The 19,551-nt window shown below is 36.6% G+C and overlaps 1 protein-coding gene and 1 non-coding gene across 2 annotated transcripts; one reads left to right on the forward strand and one right to left on the reverse strand.

Annotated features, from left to right (window-relative positions):
• The first annotated feature begins 10,086 nt into the window (after window positions 1-10,086).
• Window positions 10,087-10,158, forward strand: TRNAM-CAU. The gene has a single exon. It is a non-coding gene; the product is annotated as a tRNA-Met (tRNA).
• Window positions 10,159-11,587: 1,429 nt separating this feature from the next.
• LOC121421361 (tripartite motif-containing protein 2-like) lies at window positions 11,588-18,826 on the reverse strand. The gene is made up of 2 exons (XM_041616058.1): window positions 18,745-18,826; window positions 11,588-13,596 (listed from the first exon to the last, which is right to left on the reverse strand). The coding sequence occupies exon 2, from the start codon at window positions 13,584-13,586 to the stop codon at window positions 11,739-11,741; it is 1,848 nt and encodes a 615-aa protein (XP_041471992.1). The 5' UTR covers window positions 13,587-13,596; window positions 18,745-18,826; the 3' UTR covers window positions 11,588-11,738.
• Between the last annotated feature and the right edge of the window lie 725 nt (window positions 18,827-19,551).

The raw sequence follows: 19,551 nt of genomic DNA on the forward strand, positions 1-19,551 counted from the left end.
AAAGTTTACATGCAAGACTCTATTATGACACCTAACTCCGCAACCGTAAGTCGCTTTTCAACCAAACTTGGATGGTAGATGGACTTGGGGGACCTGCATGTTATGCTGCAGTCGGAGGTCACATGATAAGGTCAAAGGTCATTTTCAGGTCAACATTAAAGTTTACATGCAAGGCTCTTATGACAAGTGATATCATCCCAGTCATTTCACAATGAAGTTTCGATACAATTCTGTTGCGTGCCCTCGCAAATCACGATATTTCTGGTCATTTTCACAAGTGGGCGAGACACAAAATCGCTCTTGCCTTGTTTAAATTATGATATTAAACACATGTATTGTTTTTGACAATCAATGTATGCACCTTGGCAAATTATATTTCCCCATGCCATTAGTTAATAGATGACATACATGTAGATGTGTTTGGCTAGTATGGTGTATTATACTAGTCATGTAGTTGATGTATATATCCAAAGCCTTGTTTTTTCCACAATAAATCACTGAAGTTGTAAATGGGCAACTAAAATATTTCTATATATCCTTTGCTCATATCAACAAATTGACATGAACAATTGTTGTTGTTTCACACTTAATTTCAGGTGAATTTATCTTGGTGCTTCTGGAATTTATTATATATTGCTTTCTTATTCAAACATTTTTTTAAAGTTGCGTTTTGGAAGAAATCTTCAGGTTTTTAAAAGATATATATGTAGCTAGACCTTATTCCATTTTATACACCCCCCCCCCCCTCCCCTCCGGCTAGATACATGTGGGGTCAATACAAATGATTTGATCTTCTACAATAAATAGAAAAAATGATCTTTAAAATAAATGAAATGAGTTGGATCTGCGTTCAAGTTCCTGGATGAATTTATTTGTGCCCCAAATCACATCACATGTCAACTGGCCCAATTTAATAGGGACAGTTCATATTTTTGGGAAAGAAAAAAGAAAATCACCCATTATACTCATGTTCCCTTATTTAGATTAGAGTTTGTCTGTAGGGCTGGGTTAAAAGATTAGCAATATTGTACTTTAGGTGGTTTGTGCATTTGGTGTAGTGTAGCATGAACACACCATCACCTGAGGTAGCAATGTCCCCACTTTTTTTGTTAATTTTGTTTGTATTCCATTGCCCCTGTTTATGGGTTTGCAATGCTGACAGGTATGCAATCCCAGCAAGTGAATAGTACTAGAAATTAAGAATCATAGTGGAATATTACAAAAGCATTACTAGTCTTTTTTCATGTATTCATGTGTATGTAAGCAGGTATTACGATTGCAAGATTTTGCTTTTTGTATTCTAACGTCCAGTCATTATTTGAAGAAAAAAAATCTCAGACAAATTAAGACAGAAGTGACTTAAATGACTTCATGGACTTTTAACATACAAAAGTTATAAGAAATCTCAACTTTGTAAAATCAAATGGTAACCCCAAATCATGTATGTTCTGAATGCATTCATAGAGTAGTGTGTATTTATCCCATTGGCAAGCACATTTCTACATTACCCTAGTCTAGATTGAAAGACCCTAATTCATACCTGCCAAATATTTCTAAATAGGGATAGACCAGTTTGGAGGTAGCTCATGGGCAAGTTTGTACGAATTTCGTTCCCATTCTTACATTAGGATAGGCTTTATGATGTCCCTGTTCTTATTAGGGTCTTTTAATCTAGACTAATCATACATGTTGCCATTTTTAATGGAGTGTATATAAACACTTATATGTGATTTCTGTCAGAATGTATGCATGCAATGTTAGGGCAAATTTCTTTATTTAAACTTTTTACCATCTGCATGGGTTTATTAGGACTTTTTAAAAATAGTAATATGGATATGTATAGGGTCCAAATATCCGAAGAAAAAACATGAATGTGTGGCAATTTGTATGAGGCAACGAGGTCCATGCCTTATATTTCAAATAATGACTGGACTAATATTTATGTGCATGTTTCCAGTGGCATGACTTTATGAAACTGTGTACATGTATAATTTCTCTGAGAATTATGAATCATATTTAATCTATATATTTCCTTGTGTAATCTTTATTTTGAGGCTATTTTCAGTGTTATGTGATAGTACGTTTGTAAATTCATTTCTTTGAGAATAAAGAAACATATTTAATCGTAATCTTTGTGATATGTCATTGTAGACCATGGAGTAGAGTTGAAATACCCTCCTATGTGCCTCCAAGTACATATATTAAGACATACCGGTACTAAAATTTGATCTAGAGGCAAATAATGAATATTGAGATGTACAAAACTGTCATTACACATCCACATACTTTCTCCCATTATACACCTCCCACAAACATGCTCACATAAACACACACCCACATTTTCTCTATCCCATACAACCTCTCCCACAAACAACCAAACACTCTCCCATTCTATCTCTCCCACAAACATGCTCACACACACACATTCCCTCTACCTTCCTAGCTCTCCCACAAACATGCTCAAATACACACACACCCACATATTCTCTCTCTCGTCCTACCTCTCCCACGAACATGCACACACACACACCCACATATTCCCTCTCCCACAAACATGCTCACATACACACACACACATAATCTCTCTCCCATTCTACCTCTCCCACAAACATACTTACATACACACACACACACACATATTCTCACTCCCATTCTACCTCTCCCACAAACATGCTCACATTCACACACACCCACATATTCTCTCTCCCTTTCTACATTTCCCACAAACATACACACACAGACACCCACACATTCCCCCCCTCATTCTACCTCTCCTACAAACATGCTCACACACACACCCACACACTTTCTCCCAATCCATCTCTCACAAACTTGCTCAAATACACCCACATATTAATCCTCTCTCCCATTCTACCTCTCCCACAAACATGCTCACACACACATATTCTCTCCAATTCTACCTCTCCCACAAACATACTTACATACACACACACACACATATTCTCACTCCCATTCTACCTCTCCCACAAACATGCTCACATACACACACCCACATGTTCTCTCTCCCATTTTACACCTCCCTCAAACCTGCTCACACACACCCACATATTCTCTCTCCCGTTCTACTTTTCCCACAAACATACACACACAGACACCCACACATTCCCCCCCCCTCATTCTACCTCTCCTACAAACATGCTCACACACACACCCACACACTTTCTCCCAATCCATCTCCCACAAACATGCTCACACACACACACCCACATATTCTCTCTCCCATTCTATTTCTCCCACAAACATACACACACACACCCACATATTCCCTTTCACATTCTACCTCTCCCACAAACATGCTCAAATACACACACACCCACATGTACCTCTCCCACAAACATGCTTACATACACCCACAGCCACACTTTCTCCCATTTTACCTCTCCCACAAACATGCTCAAATACACACACACCCCCACATTTTCTCTATCCCATACAATCTCTCCCACAAACACCCAAACACTCTCCCATTCTATCTCTCCCACAAACGTGCTCACACACACACATTCCCTCTACCTTCCTAGCTCTCCCACAAACATGCTCAAATACACACACACCCACATATTCTCTCTCTCGTTCTACCTCTCCCACGAACATACACACACACACACCCACATATTCCCTCTCCCACAAACATGCTCACATACACACACACACATATTCTCTCTCCCATTCTACCTCTCCCACAAACATACTTACATACACACACACACATATTCTCACTCCCATTCTACCTCTCCCACAAACATGCTCACATACACACACCCACATGTTCTCTCTCCCATTTTACACACAGACACCCACACATTCCCCCCCCCTCATTCTACCTCTCCTACAAACATGCTCACACACACACCCACACACTCTCCCAATCCATCTCTCACAAACTTGCTCAAATACACCCACATATTAATCCTCTCTCCCATTCTACCTCTCCCACAAACATGCTCACACACACACACACACATATTCTCTCCAATTCTACCTCTCCCACAAACATACATACACACACACACACATATTCTCACTCCCATTCTACCTCTCCCACAAACATGCTCACATACACACACCCACATGTTCTCTCTCCCATTTTACACCTCCCTCAAACCTGCTCACACACACCCACATATTCTCTCTCCCGTTCTACTTTTCCCACAAACATACACACACAGACACCCACACATTCCCCCCCCCTCATTCTACCTCTCCTACAGACATGCTCACACACACACCCACACACTTTCTCCCAATCCATCTCTCACAAACTTGCTCAAATACACCCACATATTAATCCTCTCTCCCATTCTACCTCTCCCACAAACATGCTCACACACACACACACCCACATATTCTCTCTCCCGTTCTATTTCTCCCACAAACATACACACACACACCCACATATTCCCTTTCACATTCTACCTCTCCCACAAACATGCTCAAATACACACACACCCACATGTACCTCTCCCACAAACATGCTTACATACACTCACAGCCACACTTTCTCTCTCCCATTTTACCTCTCCCACAAACATGCTGAAATACACACACACCCCCACATGTTCTCTCTCTCATTCTACCTCTTCCAGAGACGTGCTCACATACACACCCACATATTTTCTTTACCATTCTACCTCTCCCAAGATCATGCTCACATACACACACACATTTCTCCCTCTCAATCTCTCACTACCTTTCTCACAAACACGCTCAAACACACCCATCCACTCTCTCCCCTCCCCCACATACACAAAGTAATGTATTTCTTTTGATACTAGAATTTGAATAAATACACTAAGGAAAATTCTATCGTAATATACATAAATGTTAGCGGTTTATTTCAACTTTGGCATTTTTTATAATTTTTTTTAGTGGGGATAGAGGTCATCATGTAAAGAAAATTCAAAAAGGAGGTTCGTAATTCCGAAAACGAAAGGAGGGTCGTATTTCCGACAGTTCGTTAGTGTGTGGTTCGTAATTCCGAAGGTTCGTTAGTCCGAAAACGAAATGATTAACGAACCTTATTTCGTTTTCGGGCTCACGTACCTTCGGAACAACGCCACGAATGGTCGGATCAACGAACCCTTGTACGTTTTCGGACTAACGAACATCGAGGTATATGCAATTTACGTGTTTCGGAATTACGAACCTTGGGAGTTACGAAGTGTAACCGTAAGAAACTACTCTTAAACTGATAACCTTCAAATATTAGTACTAGTATATATTACAAGGTAGTGTATGCACATTAAATACATTGTTTTGAGAACGTGTGGCTGCCTATTTTGTATGACTCGCTGTAAGAAATATGTATTTTCTGCTTCCGAATAAAGCATTAGTATAAAGACGATAAAACATATAATCCAAATTGCTGTTTTATGAGTAACAAACATCAAATCAGGCGGCTGTTCTCGTAAATTCCTACTTAACAATTTGCAGAAGACATTTTTGTGAAATAATCATCATAAAACTTTAAGAAAATCAAACACACCTTTACCATGTAACATGTATAAACCTACCAGAATGGACCTGTATTTTGTAGGTTAAAAGAAAACTGATTCTGGAACGACCGTAACCACTGGTCATTAATTTTATTAGAAACCATTCAGCTTCCAAAGATTGATGGAAGATTTTATTTATTTAGGAGTTCGTACACCTGTACGTACTCCTAATTGAAGTAAGCTTTAACTTATTTTTTATACCAGTGGTGGATCCCCCCCCTTCCAAAAAAGTCTTCACTCGTAATAAATGGTGATTAATTATGTCAGGACAAAAATTGACCAGCAAAAAAAAATAATAAATGAAAATGAACACGACCCCGCTGACAAAAACCTTCACTTCCAATTAATGATGATTTATGTCAGGAAAAATTTGACAGGAAAAAACAAATAAATGACAAGCCCCCCCCCCCCCCCTCCTTCACAAAAGAGGTCTTGACAAGAACAAAAAATGTCCTCGCTTGCGTATGCACAACAATCCCCCCCCTTACAAACTTTGTTGCGACTCTCAAGGGGAAGGGGGGGGGGGGAAGGGGGCCACGCGGGCCGGATGTACCCCTTCCGATCCGTCACTACTTCATACTATTCAAATTATTACGATATCTCAAGAAACCATACATTTACTGAAAAATAAAACAAATAAACGTGTAAGTTAAGCTTTCGCACAGTTACTAATATACAGATATTGCCTACCTAGAATATAACATTTCCTCTCCCCGACGGAGTTATATTTTTCCCAAGGGATTATATTTTGCCCGAAGCGCGCAGCGCTGAGGGAAAATATTATCCCGAGGGAAAAATATAGCTTCGGAGGGGAGTTGAAATGTTATTTATTAAAACGATAGACCAGGCAATATCTGTTATATTATATAGTACATGTGGGTTCGCCATCAGAAATTGCATTCATCATCTGGCTCAAACCCGAAATTCTTGCTTCAGCTCTGGGGGGCGTTTCATCAATATTTTCGTCCGACAAGTTGTCAGATCTGACAACTTTCCTGGATTCTGATTGGTTGAGAAGCACTGTTACTAGAGTAACTGTCGGATAAAACAGGACTTGTCGGATAAAACGTCTGACAAGTCCTTTCATGAAACGCTCCCCTGATCCATCTACGTCATAATAGATTTTTTTTTATAATACATCAAGCGCGTTCTTCATTCAATCGACGCGTTAACATTAGCGCGTACATTTTTACACTTGTTACGCAACTTGTATGCAGAGAGTGACGTCACCTTAGTGAATATAACGCAGCAATTGAAAATACACGCAGTATATTCCCTGAGGTGACGTGAAAACCTGGCCGGGGCGGTATTCTGAACATTGTCTTATCTCCATATTTTATCTTATCTCAGAGATATGACAAAATCGGTATTCTGGTGGATGTCATAACTTTTGTCACAAAAATTGTCATAAATTTTGTCTTATCTCTTTGGCGCGCACCAAAAATACGCGGCTTTGATGCGCGTAATCCTTTTATACAAGCAAAAGATATGACAAAAGTTATGACAGGGGGTAGCAGTCATAAATTTTGTCATATCTTTTAGTACCAAATATCCCGATACCCTGCCGACTGAATGTCAAGCATATAACGATACCATTTAGATTAGATTGTGGCATAAGTTTCACTCATCATCCACGACAATTTTTAGAATTATTTTGTCATGCTACAATTAGTTAGGCCCTACATATTAATTTCTCCCTTTTTTCTCTGTTTTCCTTATTTTTCTACTTCTCCTCTAAAATCCTTCACAGCTCCCTGTCTCTCTTTGTAATTAAGCGCATCAATATTCGCGTAGTTGCGCGATGCCAGAAACAGAATTGGGGATATCCCCTTCCTGTCACGGGGCATTCCTATTGGCTAGAAGGGCTCCCACTGGGAACTAACGATGATTTTGATTGGATTGCTTCCGAAAAGATGGGCGGGAATTTTGAGAGATATGACAAGGAAAAGACAATGTTCAGAATACCGATTTGTGACAATCATAGCGGTGTCACATCTCGGAGAGAAATGACAAAATTTATGATAAAAGTTATGACAGAGTTACAGAATACCACCCCAGGAATATAACAAATGCGATCCTCGCAGCTATGGTCACGTGATGGCGTAATGACCTATCACTGATTCGAACCTACATACGCTATGTAATATTACTGTATATATGTATACTTCAGTACTTCTCGCAGTTCTCGTTAATACTTGCACATGTGTTTTACCCATAAAATCCAAGATGAAGAAAGCTTTGATTCTTATCGAGTATTACAGTATAGTATCAGAATTATGACATCGCAAGCAGTCATAAACAAGTGGAATGCCTCTGACAATCTCGCCTGCATATGCTAATGAATAATTCTTCACCCAAAAAACACTCATTATTATGATAATACAGTACGATGTACATTGACCCAACATGCCCTTTGACCATGATCATGTGACCTAAGACGTGTGTAAAACATACTTTATTACCCTTATGTGTATGCTTTATGTTCTGCATGTGTTGATCCATAAACTATTAGTTATGATGCCAATGCAGCAAATACCCCCAACACGGCCAAAGTTCTTTGACCACAAGTGGCCTCTAATCTTGATCATCGGACCTGAAACGTGCACAGGATATTTTACGATCCATATAGTCACTCTTATGTCCAAATTTCATGAACTAGATCCATAAAATTTTAAAGTTATGACGACAATTCCACAAATACCCCGAATATTATTAAAGTTCTTTGAACATAAAGGATCTATTACCTTGGTCATGTAATCCGAAACTAGAACAGGACGTGAAGGGCTACTTAATCGCTCTCTTGTCTTAGTTTCATTAAATAGATCCATAAATTTTCAAATTTATTACAATTCCTTAATACCCCCAACATGTTCAAAATTCGTTGACCCGAAGTGACCTTTGATCTTGGTCATGTGACCTGAACTTCAAACAGGCTCTTCAGTAATACACTATTACCCTTTTGTCTAAGTTTCATATGACTTAACCTTGGCTAAGATTTCAGTGTTGACGACGCCGTCGCACAGTGGGCCAGAATGAGTTGAAAGTGCGCCAAAATTATATTCTGTGTTATATTTTTATTTCAACATGTTGATTAAGGGTAATTTTGGGCGTAGAATCGACTGAACATAATTTAAAGCCGATATGACGTCACTTTGATATCAAATTTTGATTGGCTACTTAAAACCTATCTGTGAAAAGACAAATTACGCTAAACAGTGTGTAGTATATAAACTTTGTGTTATGTGTTACTTTAAGATTGACCAGAGTGAATGTTGGTTTATGCTTTTCACATGCCTAACAAGTGTTTATGAGATCCTGAAAATAATTATATGGCATCAAAAGGATCATTAGATTAAAAAAATACTTTAAAATCTGAAAAATATTAACCGTGCTTTATCAAGCGGTGTAGACTTGGGTAAAACGCAGAGTATATAGGACCACGAATGTTTTACTGTGAGTAGGGTTTTGGGCTGAAATTATTCTACAAGTAAATTTTATCTCTGGAAGAGGGGCGGGTAGCCCATATATGCGTTTTCAACCTTTATTTTGTTTGCATTATGCCTGAAATTCATGTCTTTTTCATGGAATGGAAGGAGAATCGTCCTCGCCGTGCAAAAATGAACGGCAATGTACCCCCACACGGTGCGCTGCGATGACTGCGCGGTATAAAAATGACCATTTTTAACAGGTTTTGGGGGGTGTTGTGCCAAGTAAAATCGGCTCTAACATGAAAACGGGCAAAAACGGGCAGCTAAATTTGATATCGACTTTTAAAGCTTAGACATCTGGCAAAACGATGATGATAGAATTTAAACGGAAATCTACGGAAATATAAACGTTTCTAATGTAAATGCAAAAAACATCGATTATCAGCCTATTTCGAGGAATAATAATCCTATAAACCTCCTGAAATGTGTCTTTTATCTACTTTGAACCATTTCACACGAAAAAAGAATATATCAGGATTATGTGGGTGCCATTTCAGATTCCTACATGAAGAACCTCCCGTGAAATTGCTTGTTTTTCAACTAAGTTGTCATATACGCGGCATTTCGCAAAATGTCACATTTTACGATTTGAGGTAGGAAATTAACGACCTTTATGCAATTCCCGAATAAAATATTTTGCTGAAGTATTCTTCAAAGTGTTGTCTTTCAGCTGGGCATGACAAAAATTAAAAATTTTGAAATTGCCCAAAATGACTTTTGGCGCACTTTTGTTTCGCCCCGGCCCACTGTGCGTCGTCGGAAAAGCTGTGCCTATATTCTCGCTCTGCTATGCAGGGGAGACAAAAATAAGCAAACAAAAATTATGATATCAAATTTTAGTTTAAAAAATCAGGGCGGCGGAAGTGGGCGTGGCTGGAAGGGCTTCAGCCCCTCCCCCCACTTTTTTTCCCAAAACCGTGTATAAAAAATGTAAAATTGATTTTTTGCATAGTCAGCCCCCCCACTTCGAAAACCGTTCCGTGGCCATCTTCTAATGAAATGTATACGTTTCGTTTTATACATGTACATTTTTACAACTTCAGTATAATCCAAATATTGTGAGCTTTCTTTCGTATTTACCGGGCATGGTGGCTCAGTGGTAGAGCGTCCGCCTCATGAACGGGAGGTCCTGGGTTCAATCCCCGACTTTGTCGACTTATAAATATGGAACCTTCTGCCTTTTTGCTAAAGTCGTTCAGCATTAAGATTGGAGAAGGGAATAATAACATCTTTTATGCAGGCCCGCTGGTAGAGCAGTTTCCTAACTGGAGTGGCTACCCTGGGTAAATATGACATTATCATTATTTATAATATTCACATTATTAAGATATTACAAGCATAAAACAGACAAACCAAATGTAAAATCTCCAATATCAGTTACTTACAATATCTACTATTGTGGGTATATATATGCATGCTTTCTACCCTATATAAACAATAAAGTAACCTTTGGTTCTTATCTATAATATTCTAGTTATTACGATATCGCGAGCAGCCATAAAAACACACAAAACAAATAACATATATAGAACATCAAATTTAGGTTTACGTGACGTATCTAGTGGTGTGATACATTTCATGCTACATGTTTTCTTCCCTATAATCTTAATGAAATAATTATATTTACAATGTTCACATTATATCGCGATCAGCTATGAACAAAAACCCGAATAAAATAAGACTACAGGTGTACTTGCTACAGCTGTGCCAATCATGAAAATCTAGATTTTTTAACAGATATACGTCATGATAGTGGATAAAGTATATAAACATTTGATATATTAAATGCAACACTCTTGGAAATCTTGTCACTGTCGCAACCACTTAAAAATGGAAGCTTACTAAAATTCTGATTAAAGTAAATTTATGCAAACAGCAGATTAAATGAGAAAAACGGTCGACGTTTAAGGAAAATGGGGTGATAATTTAAAAAGAAACAAATTTTGCTCTTTCACATTTCTCCTCCTTTTTTTAAAAACATAAAAATGAAGAGTGTCTTTACATGATGTTCTGTATTTCAAATATAATTTCCAAATCCCTTTTCAAGAAAGTTTGGTTTTGTAACTAAGAAATGGGTAAACAAATTCCAATAGTTACCTCCTTTCATGACTATTGTTCTGACTTTTGTTTAATTATAAGTTCAGATAGCTACGTATTTCCCACAGAAATTACTGTACAGTACAGAACAATTCAGACAAACAAAAAGTTGGAGATGGTTGTTTTAAACGAATACAGGCCTGTTTGTACATGACTGTATGTCGAATGAGAAAAGTCAAATTTATTCTTGTAACTGCTGCTTCAGATTGATTAGAAAATCAGGGCTTATGTTTTTGCCATTCTAAAACATTACAAAATGTGTGTATTGAGAATATTTATTCAAAGAGAATAACTTTTTTCGTTAATTAGTAAACAAAACCCTAACATGCTATGAAAATAGAACTCTGTATTCATTTATAGTTTAAACTTACATATCAGACATACAATAATTTTTTGAAATCCAAGATGCTTACTGGTAAACAGGTTGAAAAAGTAACGTGATAGGCAACGTAATGTTTGGGGGGATTTTTTTTTTTGGGGGGGGGGGTGGGAAAGGAGTTGGGAATGATCTGTGGTATATGTTCACATATACACCACATGTGTACACATGATCTTACAGAAAGGGGAAATTATTAGTGGATATCACACTTTTCTCTTATACAAGATGATGACATCATACCACGCCTCAATACTGATGTCATGTCATCCCTTCTATTCTGTGGAATATGTAGAGTCTATCCGGGGTACAGAAAGCGATCTCTCCCGATCGGTACTGCTGTAGGTTATACCAGTCTCTCTCAGGCTTCTCAATCTTGTAATTAGTAACGAGGCTTCGAATGTACCTTAGTTCATTTGTATACTCGTCAATGCTCACCAAACCTTCACCATGCTTCACCTGGGCTATCAGGATTGTATTCCATTGAGATACAGCGGCATAAAGGTCGCTACCCGGTTTCGTTAATTCATGTTGTACAGCACCCTCTTTATCTATCAATCTGATAGTATCATCTGAAGTAGTGATCAGAGAACCATGGTAACTAGTGATTTGCTGTGGTACATACCCGTTACATGGTATCTCCCTGATTGCTTGCCCACCTGCTGTTGAAAATACCTGAATCTTCTTGGCTTTCCAGTAGCGCACATAGATCAGATCATGATCATCAACAGTGATTTCAGGAAACCCACCTTCATCTTCACTCAGAGTCTGAAACATTACATTCAATTTTGTGTACTCTGATATATCTGTTGTGTACAGTGTGATATTGTTCGACGTGTTAATCACAACACATCGGCCATCAGAGAGGAATCCTACACCATAAATGTTAACATCCTTCAGAACTGTTTGCTGAAGCTGACCATCAGCAGAGAAGATATTCATGCCACCTGTCCAACATCCTACTGTCATCCTACCGTCTGGTGTAATAACCATGTCACTAAGGCTACCCTCAGTAGGCAAAGTGACGTTCTTTTCAATCACATTAACTATCTGTCCAAGGCCTAGCTCATCCTTTCCAATGTTTCTCTCAAAACCTACACTTTTCCCCTTCTTGCTTGATTTTCTTGGCTGCTCGTAGTCAGGATCCTCTTGATCAAAGAGCTCTCGCAAATCTTTACATAGAGTGTCATGTGCAGCCAGAGTATCCATATCTAGCGGTATCTTTGTTCTATTGGTTACCATGTCAGCAATGGTCGTCAACTGATTGATGTGCTTCTGAGCCGTGGTCTTCATGCTTTCTAGTTCTTTCTCTACTCCTTCGGTCGTTTCTTTGACTTCTCTTAGTAGGCTTTCTCTCTTCTCTGTCAACTGCCGGACTGCTTCATAATATGCTCTGTTGATGTCATTTGTACACTGTTTCTTAGTATTGTCAACACTCTTCATCTGTTCATCTATGAATTCAATGAACTTCTGAAAGCATGATTGTTTCTTGTCCACCTTTGATTTCAGGTCTTCAATGCTCTTCATGTGTTTATCCTCATAAGCAGCTGCTTCGATGACCTGATGCCCCTCGTCTTTATGTTCCATGACAACACACCTGAAGCATGTGAATCTCCTGCAGCTGGAACAGAAGCACTCCTCATCTTCTTTCGGGTGTTTCCTGCATTTGCGATATCTACGTACAGACACCTTTCCTGATGAGATCTCACTCATGGCAATGACTTCATGATCGATAAAGCCTTCCCACTGGGAGTGCTTGTTAAGACAAGAGGTGCAGAGATACTTTCCACAGTCTTGGCAGTAGACAACAGCATGGGGCTTTTCATCGGATTTACAATTTGTGCAAATCTGCGGATGAAATTTCATATCCTCTATAAGATTCTTCAAAACAAGATTTGCCTGTAGTTTGCCAACATCTTGGTTTGGGACCTGGGTTACAGCTCTGCAGACAGGGCATTGGATCTGACAGTTACCGTGACACTCTAAGAGGTTGTCCAAGCAAGTCTTGCAAAAAGTGTGAGAACAAGACAGGATCTTGGGATCGGTGAATGTAGAAAGACACACAGGACACTCCATACTCTGGGAGATGGCATTTCTTGTATCGGCCATGGTTAGAATTCTAGAATACAGCAAAATGAAAGACAGTTAAGAAAACATGACACATGTAGTATTGGATATATTTTTATCGTTTAACTTACATCAACATTAAAGAGGTTTACCCCGGGGATAATTAACTCTATGGCCCGTATTTTGAAGACGGGTTTAACTTAGACCATGGTCCAATTCTGTGCTAAAATTATTGGAAGCCAAACGTTTCAAAATTTTGTTTACAGTGAATGCTCCTCATGTTTACTATGCTCTTTACTGATTATTTAATGGTGAAGACAACTGTCACACTCATCCTTCCTAGGCACTAAATAATGTTTTGGGAGTCAAATGATCTGATATATTACTCTATACTGTTAGAGATTTATTTAACAACTGCCTTTCCATAATTAAACCACAACTTAAAACCAGAGTTTGAAATAAACCTGACTTAAAGGGGAATCCAGCCTTGGCCATAGAATGTTGTGTTGGGAAGGAGAAAAATGAATTAAACAGAATGGTGAAAGTTGAAAGAAATCGGACAAGCAATAAGAAAGTTATAGCCGCTTTAAATTTGAGATCACTAATACCATGTATATTTCAAATTGGCAACTGGGTAAGTAAATTATGACAAGGGGCAAGGACAACTTTCCCATAGGCCATGTACTTTATTATCAGGGATTTGTGGTTTTCTCCTATAAGTACTCATTCCCCTGGGGCAGTAATCTAAATCAGGGGCGTAGATAGCGGGGGGATGGAGGGAATGCATCCCCCCAGAATTTTAGGTGGGGGGGATGGTGTGTACAATCATCCCCCCAGGTTTCTGTGGGGGAAGAAGCAAAACTATAGAGTAATAAAGCAATGAATGCTAGTTAAAATCAATCAATAATAATAGCAGTAATAATCATAACGTACAGCAATGACAAACATGATCAAATTTGGACTTTTATTCAGAGTCAATCATCTTATATGCATTTACAACTTGCAAGTTTTAAGTAATAACAACTGTCTTGCGTCGTCATATACATTTAAGGATCGTTATTCAGAGTTTCACCAAGTACATTTCCTTATAATAATTGTGTATTTGCAAAGGAGATAAGTTCAAAATATTTCATTACAGATTTAAGAAAGTGTCGCTTAATCACTCCCTTTCAGAGCAGTTGCTTTCATAAAACGTTCTCCTTCATTCTTTATAAATTATATATATATATATATATATATATATATACATATATATATATATATATACATGTATATATATATATATATATATATATATGTATATATAATATACATATATATATATGTATATCTAATATATATATACATATATATATACACATATATATATATATACATATATATATATATATATATATATATATATATATATAAGTATGACCCAGCTAGGGATCATCCCCCAGGTCTACGCCACTGATCTAAATATAACCCAGGTAATAGTTGTTTAATGTCCACATGAAAGAAAAATATAATTTGAAATAGAACTTTTGGGGAAAATGACATTTTAGCCAGAATATGTATTGGAGTACATGGAAGAGTAGTCCTTGCCTTACATCACTATGACATTACACAAGCAGCCAATTTGAAGTCTCCATGGGTATAGTGATTACCAATATTTACAACTTTTAAAAATTCATAACTTTCTTGTTATTTGTCCAATATTGTTCAAACTTTCACCTATCAACTTGTCTGATTTTTCCTTTTCTTATAAAAACAAGTTTTTATTTGGGTTGGATTCCCCTTTAAGAATACGGTCCTATAAGTAAGAGTCACACCTGACCTTTGTTTTTTTTTCATATCAGATCGTTTCCTGCCCCTGATCCCGTCTCTTAACAAGTGGAGCGCTTCTGGCAGTCTCGCCTGCATTCATTCATTCATTTTATTCATTTTTCCAACACAGTAAGTAAAACATACCATCATAAAATATAAATGACATGAATATTTAAATAAGCCAAATATACGAATCAATATAGCAGCAGTGCTGTCTTTGAAAATTACTATGAAATAATTAAATGTTTTTAACAGGAGAAATTATAATTTGTAAACAAATTTGCGTCATTACTACTTTGTGTTTAAGACCGCATGCTCGATATATTATGAAAATCATAAGTCGGAAAAAGGAACCAGTGGTATTCGAACCTCCCATCTACTGCTTGCCGGGCAGCGACTGCCCGCCAGGCTATTCTGGTTCACGGCTAAGTCACGATGAACTGGAATTCAATACCCTCGATCCTCTTCTTTCTGACTCATTAATATAAACTGTACAAATGCAGTCCGCCGCGGACAATAAAAAAAAATAGAAAAATAAAGAGGCTTTTAATAGAAGAAATTATCTTTTCTAAAAAAATTGTAAAAAAAATTTAAAAGCCTCTTTATCTATTTAGTCAACTTAATACTTTTGTGGGCTTCTATCATCTCATCTGGACTAAACTTCATACATTGTCTCTTCCACCTCATCTCATATTCAAGTCTTCGTACTACCCCCTTTCCTCCGTCATTTCACCAAGAGAATTAAAATCCAAAATACTGCTTGTGATATAGCCAAGTTAATTTGTGTGATAATATCTGTGTGATTTTGTGTATATTGTGTCAAATATTGGGATGGTGCAATATTTGGAACATTTTGAATATATCAGAGGATTTCTACTCGGATTTCTCTAAACACCTTAAGTCGGTAAGTGGTGCTTGGCTATTGTCATTTCATCATACAGCTATTCTACAACTATTCTATCTCGTTCTTAATGAAAGAAAGCTAAGAATGGTTTCCTGCTCCATCTTATATATATATATATATATATATATATATTTATATACATGTATATATATTAAACTGCGGGTGAACAGGGCATTAAGATCAGGCACCAGTCCCGTAGATATAATTTAAGTGTTGTTTAATGTAATTATTATTATTAGTTATTTTTGGTAAAGCGCTATATATATATATATATATATATATATATATATATATATATATATATATATATATATATACATATATATATATGCATATATATTGAACATTTTTCCCTACCCCACATCATAATATTAAATTATTTCTAAGCTCCATACTTGCAAATTAGATATGGAATGATATTTCCGTTTTGTCCCCAAATTTAACCTAAAAAATGACATGCAGATGGTCTAAACCTAGTGTCATGCGATTCATATATTCATACTCGGTTAATTTTTCTCTGGTTTCATTTCAAAGTTCAAATCAGGATATTTTATTTTGTAAAATAGAAAAGTCATCATTAAGAGGAATGCGGAAAATAGGTGTGGCTAATATGACATCAATAAAAAGAAATTGCCCATGACACGCCAGGGTACCCAGGTGCCATCTGCATGTCAGATTCTCGGAGTATACCTAGACACCCTAGAATATACAGTGCGTATCCAAAAAAAAGTTTACACTTTGAAAAAGCCCTGGGAATTAAAAAATATTCAACATGTTGGCAATTTTTTCAAATACAATTTTGGGTTTGGGTCTCGTCTATCCAATGAAAGTAAAAGTTTTGACAGAATGTACACTTCAGTGAGCACTGTCCATTTTCGTAAAGCTCGCAGAAATCTGTTTGCGCAGAAATGCTCGTTTTCACGCTGTGTCAAGGAGAAAGGGCGAAGTCAAACTTACCCTGCATGCGAAACATTTTTCATATATTTCCCTTGCACTTTTAGTCAATTGAAATAAAACGGATACATTCAAGCATTTTGTAACAATTTTGCCACCCAAATTGATATTTCAACACATAGTAAGCACAACCTCTACCCTTTTTGTGTCAGCTGGATCTTAGGACATAACTTAATCTGAACAAAAGTTTATATTACACATCTCCAGCATTTTTTAATTATTTAAAGTGGGTATACATTTTCTTTTTCATTTGATACTTGTTTCTCCACACTTTTTCCAAGCTTGACAATGATTAACAAAATGAAAATCAAGCCTAAGCCATTTCATGTAAATCACAGGTCATTGTAAAGCAAATATCGGCACGAAAGCCTCCGTGTGCGAGGGGGTGGGTGGGGCGCAATGCACTCTTCGAAGTGTTTTGGACAAGGAAGCAAGTTAAAAAGGGTAAAAGATATCTTCAGATCAATTTTACTAGCTAAATTCAACGTGTTCTTCATGATTGAAGGTCTACTTTTATTCGCATAACTCTTTCAAAGTTCTGCGCAAATCATTTTTCACTAACTTTCAAAAGTGAGTTGTGCTCACTCAAGCGGAAATATTTTTTGAACAGTTACATTGTCATTTGCTATAATGGATCTCTTTTAATGTTAAAATGTGGAAAAAAACTTCAGGATATTACAAATGGATAATTTCACAGGATTTTTTTCTAAGTGTAAACTTTTTTTGATATGCACTGTATACTGCACTTTCAGTAAAAAAAATCATATTTTAGTATAATGTATGTATGTATTACATACCCAACGAACTTGACGGTCATAAATATGGTATATCTGCTGGAATATTGGTACACTCGGGGGTACACTCCAGTCCCAGGATAACCCGTGGGGATAACCCAGCGAAAGATCGCTTTATGTTAAAGCTCGTGTATAGTTTTGGTAAATCCACTAAATGCACCTATCACTATTCCAATTCATTGCTAGCTAATATGAATGGATATGCCCTATAACATTTATGATGTGGAGGATATGAAATGAAAATGTGTTTTACAGGATAAATTTTGCGATTTTACATGGAAATTTAACTTGATCGGGTCACCCGATCAAATTAAAATATCTGTGTGTTTTTGTCTTTCAATTAAATCCTATTCCAAATCATGGAATGGGCTGCAACTTTCAAGATATGTTCTTTGTATGTAAATTTTGGATATCTAATCACTAAATTTATAAGATAAGTGCTTGAATGCCCATTTTTTAAATTTAAAACAAGCATCGCCGAGAGAGGGCGCTATATATACAAGATTTGAATATTTGAAATTTTCTCAGAGAAGTACAGTTGGAAAAATATCTAATGGACTCTATGCTTCAGTAAGACTGTCATATTAGATGATATTCGATTATAAATCACATTATTGACCCTTTACCAAAGCTATACACAGGCTTTAATGAACTCATGTACATGTATCAGTTTGTTTCTAACTATACCTAAGGGCTCATAATGAAAATGCACATTTAGATATTTTATTAATCCACTCACCTCTAAAGTTAGGCCCTTGATCCGTTACTTAATACTTGAAGATCTCGGACACAGTTTGAACAGTCCGGAATGTTAGTGAACTTGCTACATGAATAGTATTACATGTAGTTTATGCAGTCTCAGTACAGTTTGTCTTGCTTATACGCTCTGTTATTGCTCACTATAATAGCTGTTTGGTAATTCGTGTTCAGACTATTTATATGAAAAATATATATGTAAAAAATGAAGTGTTAATTTAGCACTTACAGTGGTTGTATATAGTGACTGCACTACGACTGCTCACTTTCTAGTTTAAATTTATACATATATATATATATATATTTATATATATATATATATATATATATATATATATATATATATATATATATATATATATATATATATATATATATATATATATATATATATATATATATATATACTGTAAAAATGAAGTGCTAATTTAGCTTGCATAGTGACTGCACTACGCGTGCTGATTTTTCAATTAAAATTTAAACTAGAAAATCAGCACTCGTGGTGCAGTCACTATACAATCACTTTAGGTGCTTAATTAGCACTTTTTTGTACAGTGTACATATATATATATATATATATATATATATATATATATATGTGTATATATATGCATAAAATTTCCCTCACATTTCCTTCCCCACACATACACACACACACCCAAACACACAAATAAAGTAACGAAAATAGTTAAAAGTTTTAAATAAATGAATGGATAAATACACAGAGAAAAATATTTTATAACGTTACAGTTTATTTCAACTTGTAGCGTTTTTCATTTTTATTTTCCTT

Source organism: Lytechinus variegatus, chromosome 9 (assembly GCF_018143015.1).
Source record: "Lytechinus variegatus isolate NC3 chromosome 9, Lvar_3.0, whole genome shotgun sequence".
In the NCBI taxonomy this organism is placed as follows: Eukaryota; Metazoa; Echinodermata; class Echinoidea; order Temnopleuroida; family Toxopneustidae; genus Lytechinus; species Lytechinus variegatus.